The sequence below is a fragment of the Lipotes vexillifer genome, unplaced genomic scaffold (assembly GCF_000442215.2).
Source record: "Lipotes vexillifer unplaced genomic scaffold, Lipotes_vexillifer_v1.1 scaffold431, whole genome shotgun sequence".
Classification (NCBI taxonomy): Eukaryota; Metazoa; Chordata; class Mammalia; order Artiodactyla; family Lipotidae; genus Lipotes; species Lipotes vexillifer.
In genome coordinates, this window is record NW_006782267.1 from 715308 (window position 1) to 728111 (window position 12804).

At 46.1% G+C, this 12804-nt stretch overlaps 1 protein-coding gene across 2 annotated transcripts in view; it reads right to left on the reverse strand.

Moving 5' to 3' along the window:
* FRMPD4 (FERM and PDZ domain containing 4) overlaps positions 1–12804 on the reverse strand; it is a 556500-nt gene that overhangs the window by 96967 nt on the left and 446729 nt on the right. For both annotated transcript variants that reach the window (XM_007455060.1, XM_007455059.1), the window contains 2 exons: positions 6587–6747; positions 2025–2127 (listed from right to left, as the gene is read on the reverse strand). In XM_007455060.1, the coding sequence (XP_007455122.1) occupies positions 2025–2127; positions 6587–6747 (264 nt within the window). The remainder of the gene's footprint in view (positions 1–2024; positions 2128–6586; positions 6748–12804) is intronic.

Here is a 12804-nt window from a genome sequence, read left to right on the forward strand (position 1 = left end):
TTTTTTTGCGGTACGCGGGCCTCTCACTGTTGTGGCCTATCCCGTTGCGGAGCATAGGCTCCGGACGCGCAGGCTCAGCGGCCATGGCCCACGGGCCCAGCCGCTCCACGGCCTGTGGGATCTTCCCGGACCGGGGTGCAAACCTGTGTCCCCTGCATCGGCAGGCGGACTCTCAACCACTGCGCCACCAGGGAAGCCCTGCTCTCCCTTCTTTTAATTGGTTCATCTATCCAACGAATCTTCATTGAGCTCCATTACATAAAAAGTCCGATAGAGACCTTCTGTTTACAGAGATGCCATTTTCTTCCACAATGCATTAAACCAGAAGGGAAAATCTCTTTTGGAAAAAAAATCTTTCTAAATGCCCTCGAAGGATGGCTAGGACACGATCACATGCTTAGATGGCTTTTTCTCCATTTCTGTCCTGCAGCCAGCAATTCAGTCACAGCAAACACAAACAGAGAGAGTTTATTTCTTCTGTCATCCTCTGAGCACAGAAATCAATAGGACTGATCGATCACAGAAGCGTGCGCCTAGGGGCCAACACGATGACCGTGCAACCTGTCGTCAGCCCCAGCATGGCGCTCCAGGATGCAAGCCCACACAAGGCTCAGGGCCCGCCCGCACAAGGTGTGTTCCCGCTGACACCCACACGCATCTCAAGAGAGAAGTGGTTCCAGTGGGTCACACTGCGGCTCCCTCCCAAGGGCACAAAATGCGGCATCGCTCCTGACCCTTGTGTTCCTGGTCCCCAGGAAGAATGGCGGTGAGTGCCCCCGGGTGCCCAACACGAGGCGCAGGGCCCGCTCCCATGTAGGAACTTCCTTTAGAGATTTGGACGCCCCAATGAGGACAGGCACTTTGCCAGCCAGCTGCGAAGGCTCCACTCTCTGGGGCCTACACTAAAGTAGGGTGACCAGGCCCACCATCCGGGGACGGAGGGCCGTCTCAGGATGTGGGCCCTTCCCTGCTAAAACTGGGACGGTCGGTTACCCTAAAAGTATGCCTTCTCTCTTTCTATTTCTCTGTCTTCTCACCCTTGTCCCAGTTCTTCCCAGGAGGTGTGACCATCCAGCACTTCCGTGTAAAGCAGAACCTGAACTAGGCTTGGGGAAGCAACTTTCTCCAGAAAACCCCAGAAATACTCTACTTTTTGCCTTTCTCAGGGTACAGAGGTACCTTTTGTTGTGAGAGAGCAGAAATGTTCGAAGATCCCCTTCTCGGTTTGAAGTGTTCCGAGAGCCTTAACTTCTGATTCCATCTCGCCTCAAAAGATCCGTTTATAAAAGACAGATGTCACGCAAGCCAGTCAGTATCCCTCAGTGCCTGCAGCATGAGGGGGTCCACTCATCTAATAGACACAGCTTCATCTGGAAAACTCCTAAAGACCCCTTTTGCCCTAAATTCACCACGGGGGTGTAACTCTGGTGGGCTTCGAAGAAGATTCTTGACCAATATTTTAACATCACATAAAATACATTTCTGGCGCCCCTGTAAGAATATCACATAACAAATGATGTACAGCTATGCTGAAACTAAACCAATAAACCAAGCACATTTTCAAAACTGTCCTACTTTTGACCTAATGATCCTTTTTCCTTTGTTGAAGATTGCAAAATTCAGTAATCAATCAGTCAAGTATGAAAAACTGGTGAACTGTATGTTTGTGTATCCATGGGATTATGTTTAGAGAAGTACTGCATGCTGATCTCCTTGATTATGGAATATCAGTGTGTTGGTAATTTTGGAAGGAAACCAAAACGCAACCCTTGGATGGAGCAATGGAAATAGGACTATTTCATTCAGCCTATGTACCCCGAATGTTAACAGAGCGGGCAAGTACATGTCTCTGTTTACTTAGCCTGGTTTTTTACATTAGAGGGCAGTGCCAACAGCATTTTCAAGATGAACGTGTCAGCTGGTGTTTCTGCCCCGAAGTGGCCCATGGGAAGCCCTTCCTCTGTGGGGTGAGGTCTCAGAGCTGCACAGCCACCGGACGGGGCCCCAGTGAGTGAGTCGCCTACCTGACCAGGTCGATGACCCGTTCCCTCGGCGCGGCACTAACTGGCTCATCGTTGATCATTACAATCTGATCTCCCGGGATCAGCTTGCCTTCGGAGGGGCCACCTGGAGACAAATGAGAGTGAAGAGCAGGTGAGAAGACAGACCACTGGTCATCCATCCGCCTGTAGCCTCCTCTCCCTGTCACGATTCCTGTGAGCAATGGGTGCTCTCAGCAAACACAAAACCCACCCAGAGAATATGGGTGTTCTCTCCATCGTCCTCCTCCACACTAGACAGAACGGGGAAGGGGCGAGCTTTGCAGAAGCTCCTGGGCCCAGGCTGCACCCTGGCCAATGACGTCAGAAGCTCCAGAGGTAGGACTCAGGTATCAACATTCCTCTCAAACTTCTCAGGTAAGGTTGAGACTGGCAATGCTTCCCATACTTTAACAGGCTTATGAATCAATCACCTGGGACCCTGTTGCCCTGCAGACTGATTCCGTAGGTGAGGAGGGGTGCGGGGTGACGTAATGTATGTCTCACAAGACCCCAGGGGCTGCTGAGGCTGCCAGCCAGCTGACCACACCCTGAGTATCGGGACCCTTAGAAGAAGGTATTCCCCCAACAGGTAGCCAGTCAGTTGATCCCCGGCAGCCAGAGTTGCGACCACCTGAGCACACCTGGATTTGAACACAGTTGCATTTACTTACTCTGTACAACCAGGGAAATGGCACTCTGTGGTGGCCCGTAAGGCAGCTGAACACGAGGGTGCTAGGAAGGACTTGTAGGATTGGGTCTTGACTTACATGCTTGGGGAGGAGGGTTCAAGAAAGTGGGGCTTTGCTCTCAGCAAGTGGGGGTAATTCTATCATGAGCATTTTAATAATTCTTGCCTAAAAGGTGGGAGGAAGGAAGCTGGCATTGGTAAAGAAGCAGCAGTCCCCTGTGTCAGCCAGGAGATGAGGGCGTTTGGTCATTTCTGTGGTTTGGACTGTGCTGGGATGTTTGTGGTGGGGCTCACGTGTGACCACAGAGGACTCATGTTTTTGTTTTGATCCGTCACAGCCTCTTCCAAATGTTTTTCCAAGGAGGAGGGAGAGAACGAATATTTGTTGAGCATTTATTGTGTACCAGGCAACAGGCTAAGTGTTCTAACTAGCAACCTCTCTAAATGCTATGATCCTTTCCATATAACGACATAGCTGAGGCTCACAAAGGGGAAAGAATTGCCTGGAAGGGTTGAACCGGATGTCAGCTTAGGTCTGTGGACACTTCCAAGTTCAAGGTGGCCAACATCTCTTTTGAACTTGCTCCTATAACTCAAAAACTGGTCACTGCCAGGTCTCTTGACACATAAAGACACAGTTGCATGAAGCACACATCTGTATTAAATAAGACCTAAAAACAAATGCTTCGATAATATGGATGATCTTCACATGTCTAATGGAATTACTCCCCAAATACTGATCTGGTGCTATATGGTACTGGGATTTTAATTTTATTTCCAGAGGTCTATCTGGATAATAGGCACAGCTGAAATGTTATCTTTCAAATATTATCACTTTTACTTCATTTAGTAATTGAAACGAACACTTCACAGCCAGAATATGGAACTCATATTCATTTCAAGATGAGGGAACTGAGATTCAGTGTTTGCACACATAAGGAATTCTGAAAATCACTTGAGGGAGTTTTGATGACGATTGGATTACAGATGAGCAATGACTCAAATTCAGTCAAAGAAATGGTTAGACGTCAGATGCTGGTCAAATACAGAAAAATCTCTGAACTAACTGTTTGGAGAGTGACGTTACCTAGTCCTCTGATGAGAAAACCATGTGCAGATGAACAGGGTCTAGTCTTACATTTGACCTATGCTTCTGATCAAATGGAAATACTCTCGTTTGAGCAAGAATTATGGGAGGAAGCAACACACAGTTCCTTCCAGAACATGAAACAGGGGCACACTTCAGAGAACGCTCATGCTCTTTACTCTGAAAGCTGGCTTGTCTACTATAGAAAAATCTGGTCTTACCATTGGAATCACTTATCATTGGAATCACTCAGTAGAGTCATTTTATGATAGACACAGTTTATGTGACCAGCATTTTCACTCATAAACATGACTGAAAACAGTGATCTTTGACCTTAGTTTGCACTTTTTCTATTCTTCTCAAAATTGTCGAACAGTAGGTGAGAGAGTCTGACCCCGAGGAAAGTTGAGGGCAAGGAAGGGAAAAGGGTGAAGGAATAGTAAGGCGATAAATACAAGAAAGCGAAAAACCAGACCCAAATCTCCAGTTAGCGCTGGGGAGGACATACACTTTGGAGAATCCCATAACCAGAGATGTTAAGGTGTCCCACTGTTACAAAACTGCATGCTAAATGGGACACCATTTAGGAAAAAAATATGTGTATGCACACATATACATATATATATGTAATACATTATATATATATGAGATACATACTACATGCAAATGTATGCACAAAACTCTCTACTATATATGTTATATATGCTCTCTCTATATATGTTAATAATGGTTCACTCTCAGTAGTAGAAACTCAGGTGATTTTTTAAAAAAACTCTATCCTCTATACTGTCTACATTGTTTTCTTTTTTCGGGAAAGCATATGGATTATTTCATTATTATAAGAAACAACAAATCTCTTTTATTTTTGAGAATAAAATTCTCAGGTGCATTGAGTTCAACAACTATGATCTATAGCTAATGAAATAAAAAGCTCAGCAGACAAAGTAAGAAGTTGTGTGGTGAGGCAGTGGTAGGAGTGAACAGGGAACTTACGCTTTTCTGCACAAGCCTAAAGGGGTTGACTGTATTTGCAGTGCTTGCCCTCGGGCACAGTGTGTCAAAATGAGGAAAAATGGAATCAACTTTAATAATCTATACTAGCTCACTAGTTGGCTTTCATTTCCCTTAACTGACAGACTCAACTGGCCAAATATTTTAGAGTTAAATAATAATAATAATAATAACATTCCTGGACTAAGTATGTACCTGGCACCCTTCCAATGCATGTCATTCCCTTCCTTAGCCCTAGAAGGTAGACACTATGATCCTCATTATCCAAAGGATATAGAGAAGTTACATCAAACTGAAATGTAGGGGAGTTATCACGGAAGCTAAAAAAACCTAATAAGGAGCAGAGGCAGGATTCAAGTCCATCAAACCCAGGGGGTCTGACGCCATAGTCTGCGCTCTCGACTACAGCATTTTACTTTTGAACTCTGTTACTGATTTGCAAAATCCCGGAGAAAGACAGCATAGAAGATACTTTCCTTTTGTCTGAAAAAAAATCCAGTACAAGTCCATTAAAATAAGTATATAAATACATATAATAAATAAATATTAGAGCACTGTTTCTGGAAGGCAAAGGGGCCCACATCAGGCAACGCCATCATAGTCCACTATATTCAGCTGCGTTGATGGTGGAACATCTATATACTGAGAATGACTGAGAACAAGTACATTAATCATCTGACCGTACGGTAGAATTTAAGAGATGTGCCACACACTGTATCAGTCAGCATTTACTGTATAACAAGACACCCCCAAAACCGAGTAGGGTTTCCTCTCATGCTTATGGGTCTTTCGAATGACTGTGGGTTGGCTGATCAAGGGCAGGCTTGGCTGGGCAGTTGCAGGCTGGTAGCCCCACGTGTTCATTCTGGGGCTCGGGCTGTGAAGGGGTAACAGCCACTTCAGGAAAACTCTTCCTATGGCCGTGGCAGAAACCCAAGAAACGAGCTCAACTCCACAAGCATACTACAAGCCTTTGCTTATGTCACCTTTGCTAATATGCCATTGGCCAAAGTCAGTTACCTGCTCCAGCCCAACAGCAATGGGGTGGCGAAATACATTCTGCCTCTAGTGAAAAGGGAGGGGAGCACATCTTTGTAAAAGAATCCAACCACCCCAATGATCTAAATCAGGGGTTTCCAACCCCCGGGCTGCAGACTGGTACCGGTCCGCGGCCTGTTAGGAACCAGGCCACACAGTAGGAGGTGAGTGGTGGGCTAGCGAGTGAAGCTTCATCTGCCGCTCCCCACTGCTCCCCATCGCTTGCATTACCGCCTGAAGCATGGCTTACACGACTGCCTGAACCATGCCCCCGCCCCGTCTGTGGAAAAACGGCCTTCCAGGAAACCAGTCCCTGGTGCCAAAAAGGTTGGGGACTGCTGATCTAAATCCTAGAGAAACTTAAACACAACCTTCTGCTTTTTCACTCAGGAGCTCGTCGGGAGCTTACTGAAAACAGCACCGTGCCTGCCTCTTAATGTGTGCATTCAGACATTAAGAAGTGGGTCATTTCCATGGTTACAAATGATGGATCAGTGTTTTCCTAAGTCTGGCCATATGATGGATTAGGAAGTTTAAAACCTCGTTTGCAGAGCCATTTCTGTCCCTCTGGTGGTCTGGCTCTATCCAGGTGATGGGAAAACTCAATTAGACTCCACAGCCTGAAACAGAACAGTATGAACGTGTGAAATGGAACAGTGGTCACGCTGGCAGGGGCTGGTGGATGGTCCCAGAGACCGAGCCTCGGGGTTGCGTGCTTACCTGGCGTTACTGAGCGGACGACCACTGGCTTTTCACTCCCTGCCACGAAACCAAACCCCAGCACAGGGTCCCTCCTCATCTCCACCCTCCGAGGAGCCGGAGGGATGATCTGGCAGCTCTCCAACCGAGGGTCGTCAAATGGGATTGCCTGTGTCATGTGACTGTGGGAAGAGCACACAGAAGAGAAACTCGGCATCAGTGTACGTGTTTGGCAATGGCCTGGCGACCGCATCCTCTCTAGTTGTAAAACCTTCTCTTCTCTGTTTGGTAGAGAGTGGGGAAGATGTGGGGAGACCTACTGTCATGCTTCTCACATGGCTGCCTTCTTCCTTGAAAACTCTAGGCCCACTTCTGCTTGAGGCCTTCGTACTGGCTGTTCCCCCAACCTGAAATGCTTGTCCTGCAGATGTGTGTATGGCCCACCCTCACCTCTCTCAAGTCTTTGCTCAAATGTGAGCTTCTGAAAGAGGACTATCCTGGCCACACGCTTTAAAGTCGCAGCCTTGCCTCCCCACAGCCAGATCCCTTCACCCTCTTCTACTTTTTTTTTTTCCCCATAGAACTAATCGCTTGCTAACGAGCTGTGGAACCTACTTATTTTGATGCGTATTTTCATTGTTCTGTTCTCCATACTACAAGGTAAGCTCTGTGATGGCAAGGAATTTTGTTTCATTCACTGATTTATCCCAGGTGCCTAGAACAGTGCCTGGCACATAGTGGCTTCTCAATAAATAATTGAATTAAATAGAGAAAAAGATATTTCTTTGCGGAAAACTATCAAATTATAACTGATGTGCTGAGAAAGAACCTCAGAGGGTTCTGGACATTTAGTGGGTAACGCATATGGCTTTTGGCTCCAGTGAAATTGAAGTGATGGGGATCGTTTTGGTGGCAATAGGTTATCCTGGTGTCAAATACAGTCCCCGTTTCCAAAGAAGTTGAAGAACTAACTCTTGGCATTTCTGTTCCAGAGAGACTTTCACATGATTTAAATGAGCCTTTTTGTTAACACTTAAACTTCGGAAGTCTTATCGATAATCCAAAGTTGAAAAATGAACAGCATTCAAAAATTTTCAAAATGCTTCCATGAATAGCTCATTTGATCCACAAAACAACCTTGAGAATGAAGGAGCGGAGCAGGTATTATTATCTGCATTTTGCCAAGGAGGAAACTGAGATCAAAACAGTGGCTTACTGTTACTCAGGGCCCATGGTTGGTATGCCAGAGAGTTGGGTTGAAAATCAACTTCGGTGACTCTTAATGAAGTCTTCACTCATGCACATCATCCAAGGCAGACTTCTTTGGGGGAAGAGTTATTAGTTTGAACACTAGAAATCTCCTTAAACATGTAAGCCAAGGTTATTTCAATGACACGGCCTTAGTTCAATTTTTTCCCCACTAATCTTCTTCAATAAGTAAAAGAAGATCATTTTAAAATACCTTGAAAGATGCTACTCCATATGCCATCTGGACAACATATTGTTCAAATGTAATAAAGAAGGACAGAGAAGGAGGAATCCCATTGTCCTTCAGTGTAATGAGTAAGAGTTAAGAAAAATCATTGAAAACCCGCTACATCTGTCCTTTTGGCATATATCGCTGGCTAGGAAAATAAAAGTTTAAAATCCCTTTGAAAGAGAAAGGAAGGAAATGTCTTTTAGATTTAGCAGTTTGTGATCTGGAACACTAGGAAAAAGAGAAGTGTTAGTTGCTAAGGAACCCGTTGTGTGCCACGTGCTGACACTCATCTGTTACCTTATTTCATCTTCACAGCCGCTGAGATAGACGGAGTTTGACCCCGCCCACCTCCTCTTTGTAAATGCCCAGAGAGGAAGAATAACTGGGCCAAGGTCACACGCTTCTCAGGTGTAAGCCAGGTGCGATTCACACCAGGTCTTCTGATTCTGTGTCACGTGCTTGACCAGCTACATAATTTGCAAGGACAGTACAAAATGAGAATGCAGGGGCCCTCCTTCCAACGTGATTAAGAACTTCAAGACGGCAGAAGGTGAAACCCAGCCCAGGGCCTTCTGTGACTGCATGGGTCACAAGCCCATGAAGCTGGCCTTGGTAGGGTGCTATCCCCAATGTCTCACCACCATTCTAGAAACATCCAGGTTCAGAGTGGTGGTGTTATAGGGCCAAAGGGGCAGGGGCTGTCTCCCGTGAAACTGTAGACGTTTGTCTAGACCCAGAGAGTAGACGTGGCTACCATGGTGGCGCACGCACTTGGGACGAAGGGAGGTGGGCAGACCTCAGGTGGGCAGAAGGTCACATGGAGAGGCCTGGCAGTCTGAAGGAAAGAATTCAAAACCCTGATTAAACCAGCAGAACCTATGTAGGGTGAGCCCCAGCATCCAGGGTAGGAGCTGCAGATGGGGCCCTGGGCGGGAGGGACTGAGACACAGGGAACGGGTGGGGAAGTCAGGGCTGGGAACTAGGACACCAGGAGGACCTCTCATACTCCTACAGGGGGCCCTGCTGGGTGGAACTTGACCTTCCACATTGATCTCTCACAGGCCTAAAAGAGGCCCGGCTGTGTGTGCCTGGGAGAGAGTGGGGCTACCTGGGGGGTCGTGGACACTGTTCTGTTCTCTTGTCTCCTCTGTAAGACGGCTCCATCTCAGAGTGTAACAGAGAAGAACAAACTGACTCCACGTTGGGTCTGTTCCTTCAGCTCTAACCCTTGTGCTCTGCTGTCTGTGCTTAGCCATGCTGCCTCTGCACCTTTGTAAAAGAATGCCGCCTACAGCCTGAAATATACAGGATAGCCCATTCTCAAGGCTCTGACCTTTAAAGGTACAACACTTTCCCGTTTATATACAGATTAAAAGTTGCAGAACAGAAAACAACAAATGCCTTGTTGGAGGTTTATAGGAACATTGTGACCAGACCAATATGAGAACAAAGGATTCTCGCACCAAGAAGTTTGCAATAACCAGACGCACCCCCTCCACCTTTCGTACAAAAGAATTCTAACTCGAGTAAGAGAGTTCTTTGGGACAGTAGTCCACCATCTCCTCGGTCTGCTGGCTTTCCAGATAAAGTCGCTATTCCTTGCCCCAACAACTCCTCTCTTGATCTACTGGCCTGTCGTGTGGTGAGCAGTGCAAGCTTGGACTCAGTAACAAGAGTGTGCTGTACTCTAGCTACATTTGGAAATGAGTCTCTCCTTTTATTCCCCAGAGGGAACAAAGGAAAAAAAGGGAGGGGAAATCCACATTTTTTTGGCCCTGAGCTCTGAGTTTGCACCAGAATCCACAGAAGGCATTCTGAATGATGAAGGTTGTAGAGGTGACGTGACTTGCTAATGGTAGTAGGAATTGCATTACAGAGAATCAAACTCTGGCTGGCATAACTCTCAATTCCAACTGTAGAGCCGGACTAGGGAAGATGAGTCCCCATGCTGCTGCCAGTACTGTGAAAAGCTTCCAGTAGTGGTTCTCAAACTTTACTGCATATTAGAATCACCTGGAGAGCTTTAAAAAGCCCTAATGCCCAGGTTTCATCCCAGACCAATCACATGAGACTATCTAGGGGTGGAAGCCAGGATCAATTTTTTTTTAAATTAATTTATTTATTTTGGGCTGCATTGGGTCTTCGTTGCTGCGCGCGGGCTTTCTCTAGTTGCGACGAGCCAGGGCTTCTCACTGTGGTGGCTTCTCTTGTTGCAGAGCATAGGCTCTAGGAGTGCGGGCTTCAGTAGTCGTGGCACGCGGGCTGCTGTAGTTGTGGCTCGTGGGCTCTAGAGCACAGGCTCAGTACTTGTGGCTCACGGGCTTAGTTGCTCCGCGGCATGTGGGATCTTCCTGGACCAGGGCTCAAACCCGTGTCCCCTGCATCGGTAGGCGGATTCTTAACCACTGCGCCACCAGGGAGGCCCCTGGATCAATTTTTTAAAAAGACTTCCCAGGTGATTCCAAAGTGCAGCAATGTTTGGGGATCATTCACCTGCCCAGGGAAGGGTGTGTTCTAGTGCCTTCTGGACAATAGGAAACTGACTGATGTCCCTGACTACCTCCCCTAGCATCCATTGCAAATGTAAGTTAAAATATTCAAAGCATCTCTAGATAGATTATCCTCTTTCCACTACATGATAAAGTAATGGTCTCCAATTTTTAATTCATCATTCACTTAATGAGTATTACAATATTATTTTATTAATACCTGACATTTATTAAACACTAACTTCATGCTAAGCCTTTTTTGAGATGCTTTCCATATGTTAGTTCATTTAATTCTCCAAAACAACTCTATAATGCATTCATTTATTCATTCAGCCAACAAATGTTTATTGAATCCCCACTGGCTTCTCAGTTCTGGGGGTACAACAGGAACGAAAGCAGAATAAAAAAATAAAATATTCACTCCAGTGTGCAGACACAGGGAATAACCTAATAAACTGGTAAAACATATGGCATATCAGGTCATTTTAAGTACTAAGGAGAAAATACAATGCAGGGAGGAAGGCTGGAGAGCTGCCAGGCGAGGGTACTGTGAGATCACGCTAGGGGTCAGGAAATGTCTGGGGGGAGGGGCATTTCGGCAGTGCAAAGGTCCTGTGGTGAGCTATGCCTGTGAGAGCGTGCCTAAGGGACAGCCGGGCAGCCGGTGCGGGGGGAGGGTGGAGACAGTGAGGGGAGTGGTAAAGAAGTGATGATGGGCTGAAGGTGACACAGGCTCTTAGAAGGACTTTGTGTTTTGTTGTGAGTGAAACAGGAAGCTGTTTGAAGGTTCTGAGTGGAGAAGTGATGTGATAGCTGCCATACTGACAACAGACAGGAGGGAGCACGGGTAAGCAGGGACGGCATTTCAGGGCCCACTGCATCAATCCTGACAAAATATCATGGTGGCCTGGACCAGGGTGAGGGCAGATATGGCAAGAAATCATTGGGCTTTTAACATATTTGGAAGCCACTCTGACAGAGCACGGGTGGGACTCCTACTCTGGAACCTTCTTCCTGCACACACAGGACGGTCCCAGGGAGATGGACCTTTAAGCACATTATCTAATGCAAGTCCCATGTCTCGATGGATCCAAATTGCAGGAGACATTTTCTCTGGAGCTAATGCTTCACGGTTTGTACAGGAAACACACAAATGCCCAGGTATGGGGCCAACATGAGAACTGGTGTGGTAGTCTGGAATGAGACTGTGGAGCCAGACTCTCTGGGTTCGAATCCTGCTCCCACCACTTCCCAGCAGTGTGATGTGGACAAATAACTTCATCATCCTGCACCTCAGTGTCCTCATCTGCAAAGTGGTGATAATAATGGAAACAACCTCATAAGATCATTGTGAAAATTAAATGAATGAATAAACGTCAAGCAGGTAGCAAACTCTCTGGCATGTAGGAAGCACTCAAAAAGCATTAGCTGCTATTTTCATCTCTTGAGGGCAATGAACAGAAAGGCATATGTTTCAGACATTATGAACCCATTCAACCTTAAAATATGAAGACAAACTCAACGTTTCAATTGCCTATAGCCCACTCTCGGTGAGATGCCTCACAAATCCTAGGTAAGCTCTGAGACTTCATTCTGAAGAATCACGCCAAATTCAATGACACAGGAAACGCAAATATATATTGATATGCACGAGGCAAAACAGTACCAGAATACAGAAGAATAAAATCTAGGCTTCTCTAGCGACTGAATCACAGTTAGTGAGTTTTCCTCCGCCATGTTTCAAAGACTATTAAGTGACCTTGGAGTCTAGGGCTGGGGAATGAGCCCGGGTCACGGGGAAAGTGAGAAGCACTAAATCCCTTTTAGGGAGTGAGACCCAGGAGCAGGCCCTTTCACCTCAGATGCTGCCATCCTCTGTGTCAACAGAGAATCTGTTCACTTTCCCACCCCAAGAAGGTTTGAGACTTACAAGCACGTGCGTATGATGTGATTGCTGCCTGTTCTAGTATTTTCTTTTTTGTTTATGATTTTTTAATTCTTTTTGTTTTGCTTGCACTCTGAGGATAACCTTCCAATGGCATTATCATATTCTTGCTAAACAGGTTATATTTTCAGAATACATTATCTAAAAATAATCAACCCCTGTCTCTTTTCCAGTAAGAAAGGATCCACACTAAAATGTTCCCCCATGAAACATCATTCTGTTCTTTGTGTTAGGCGAGTACCTTTTGGCTCTCTCCTTGCAATATTTTTTATAAAGATTTGAGTACTTTTATAATGAGCTGAAAAAGTAACCTCTTTTTACCTGC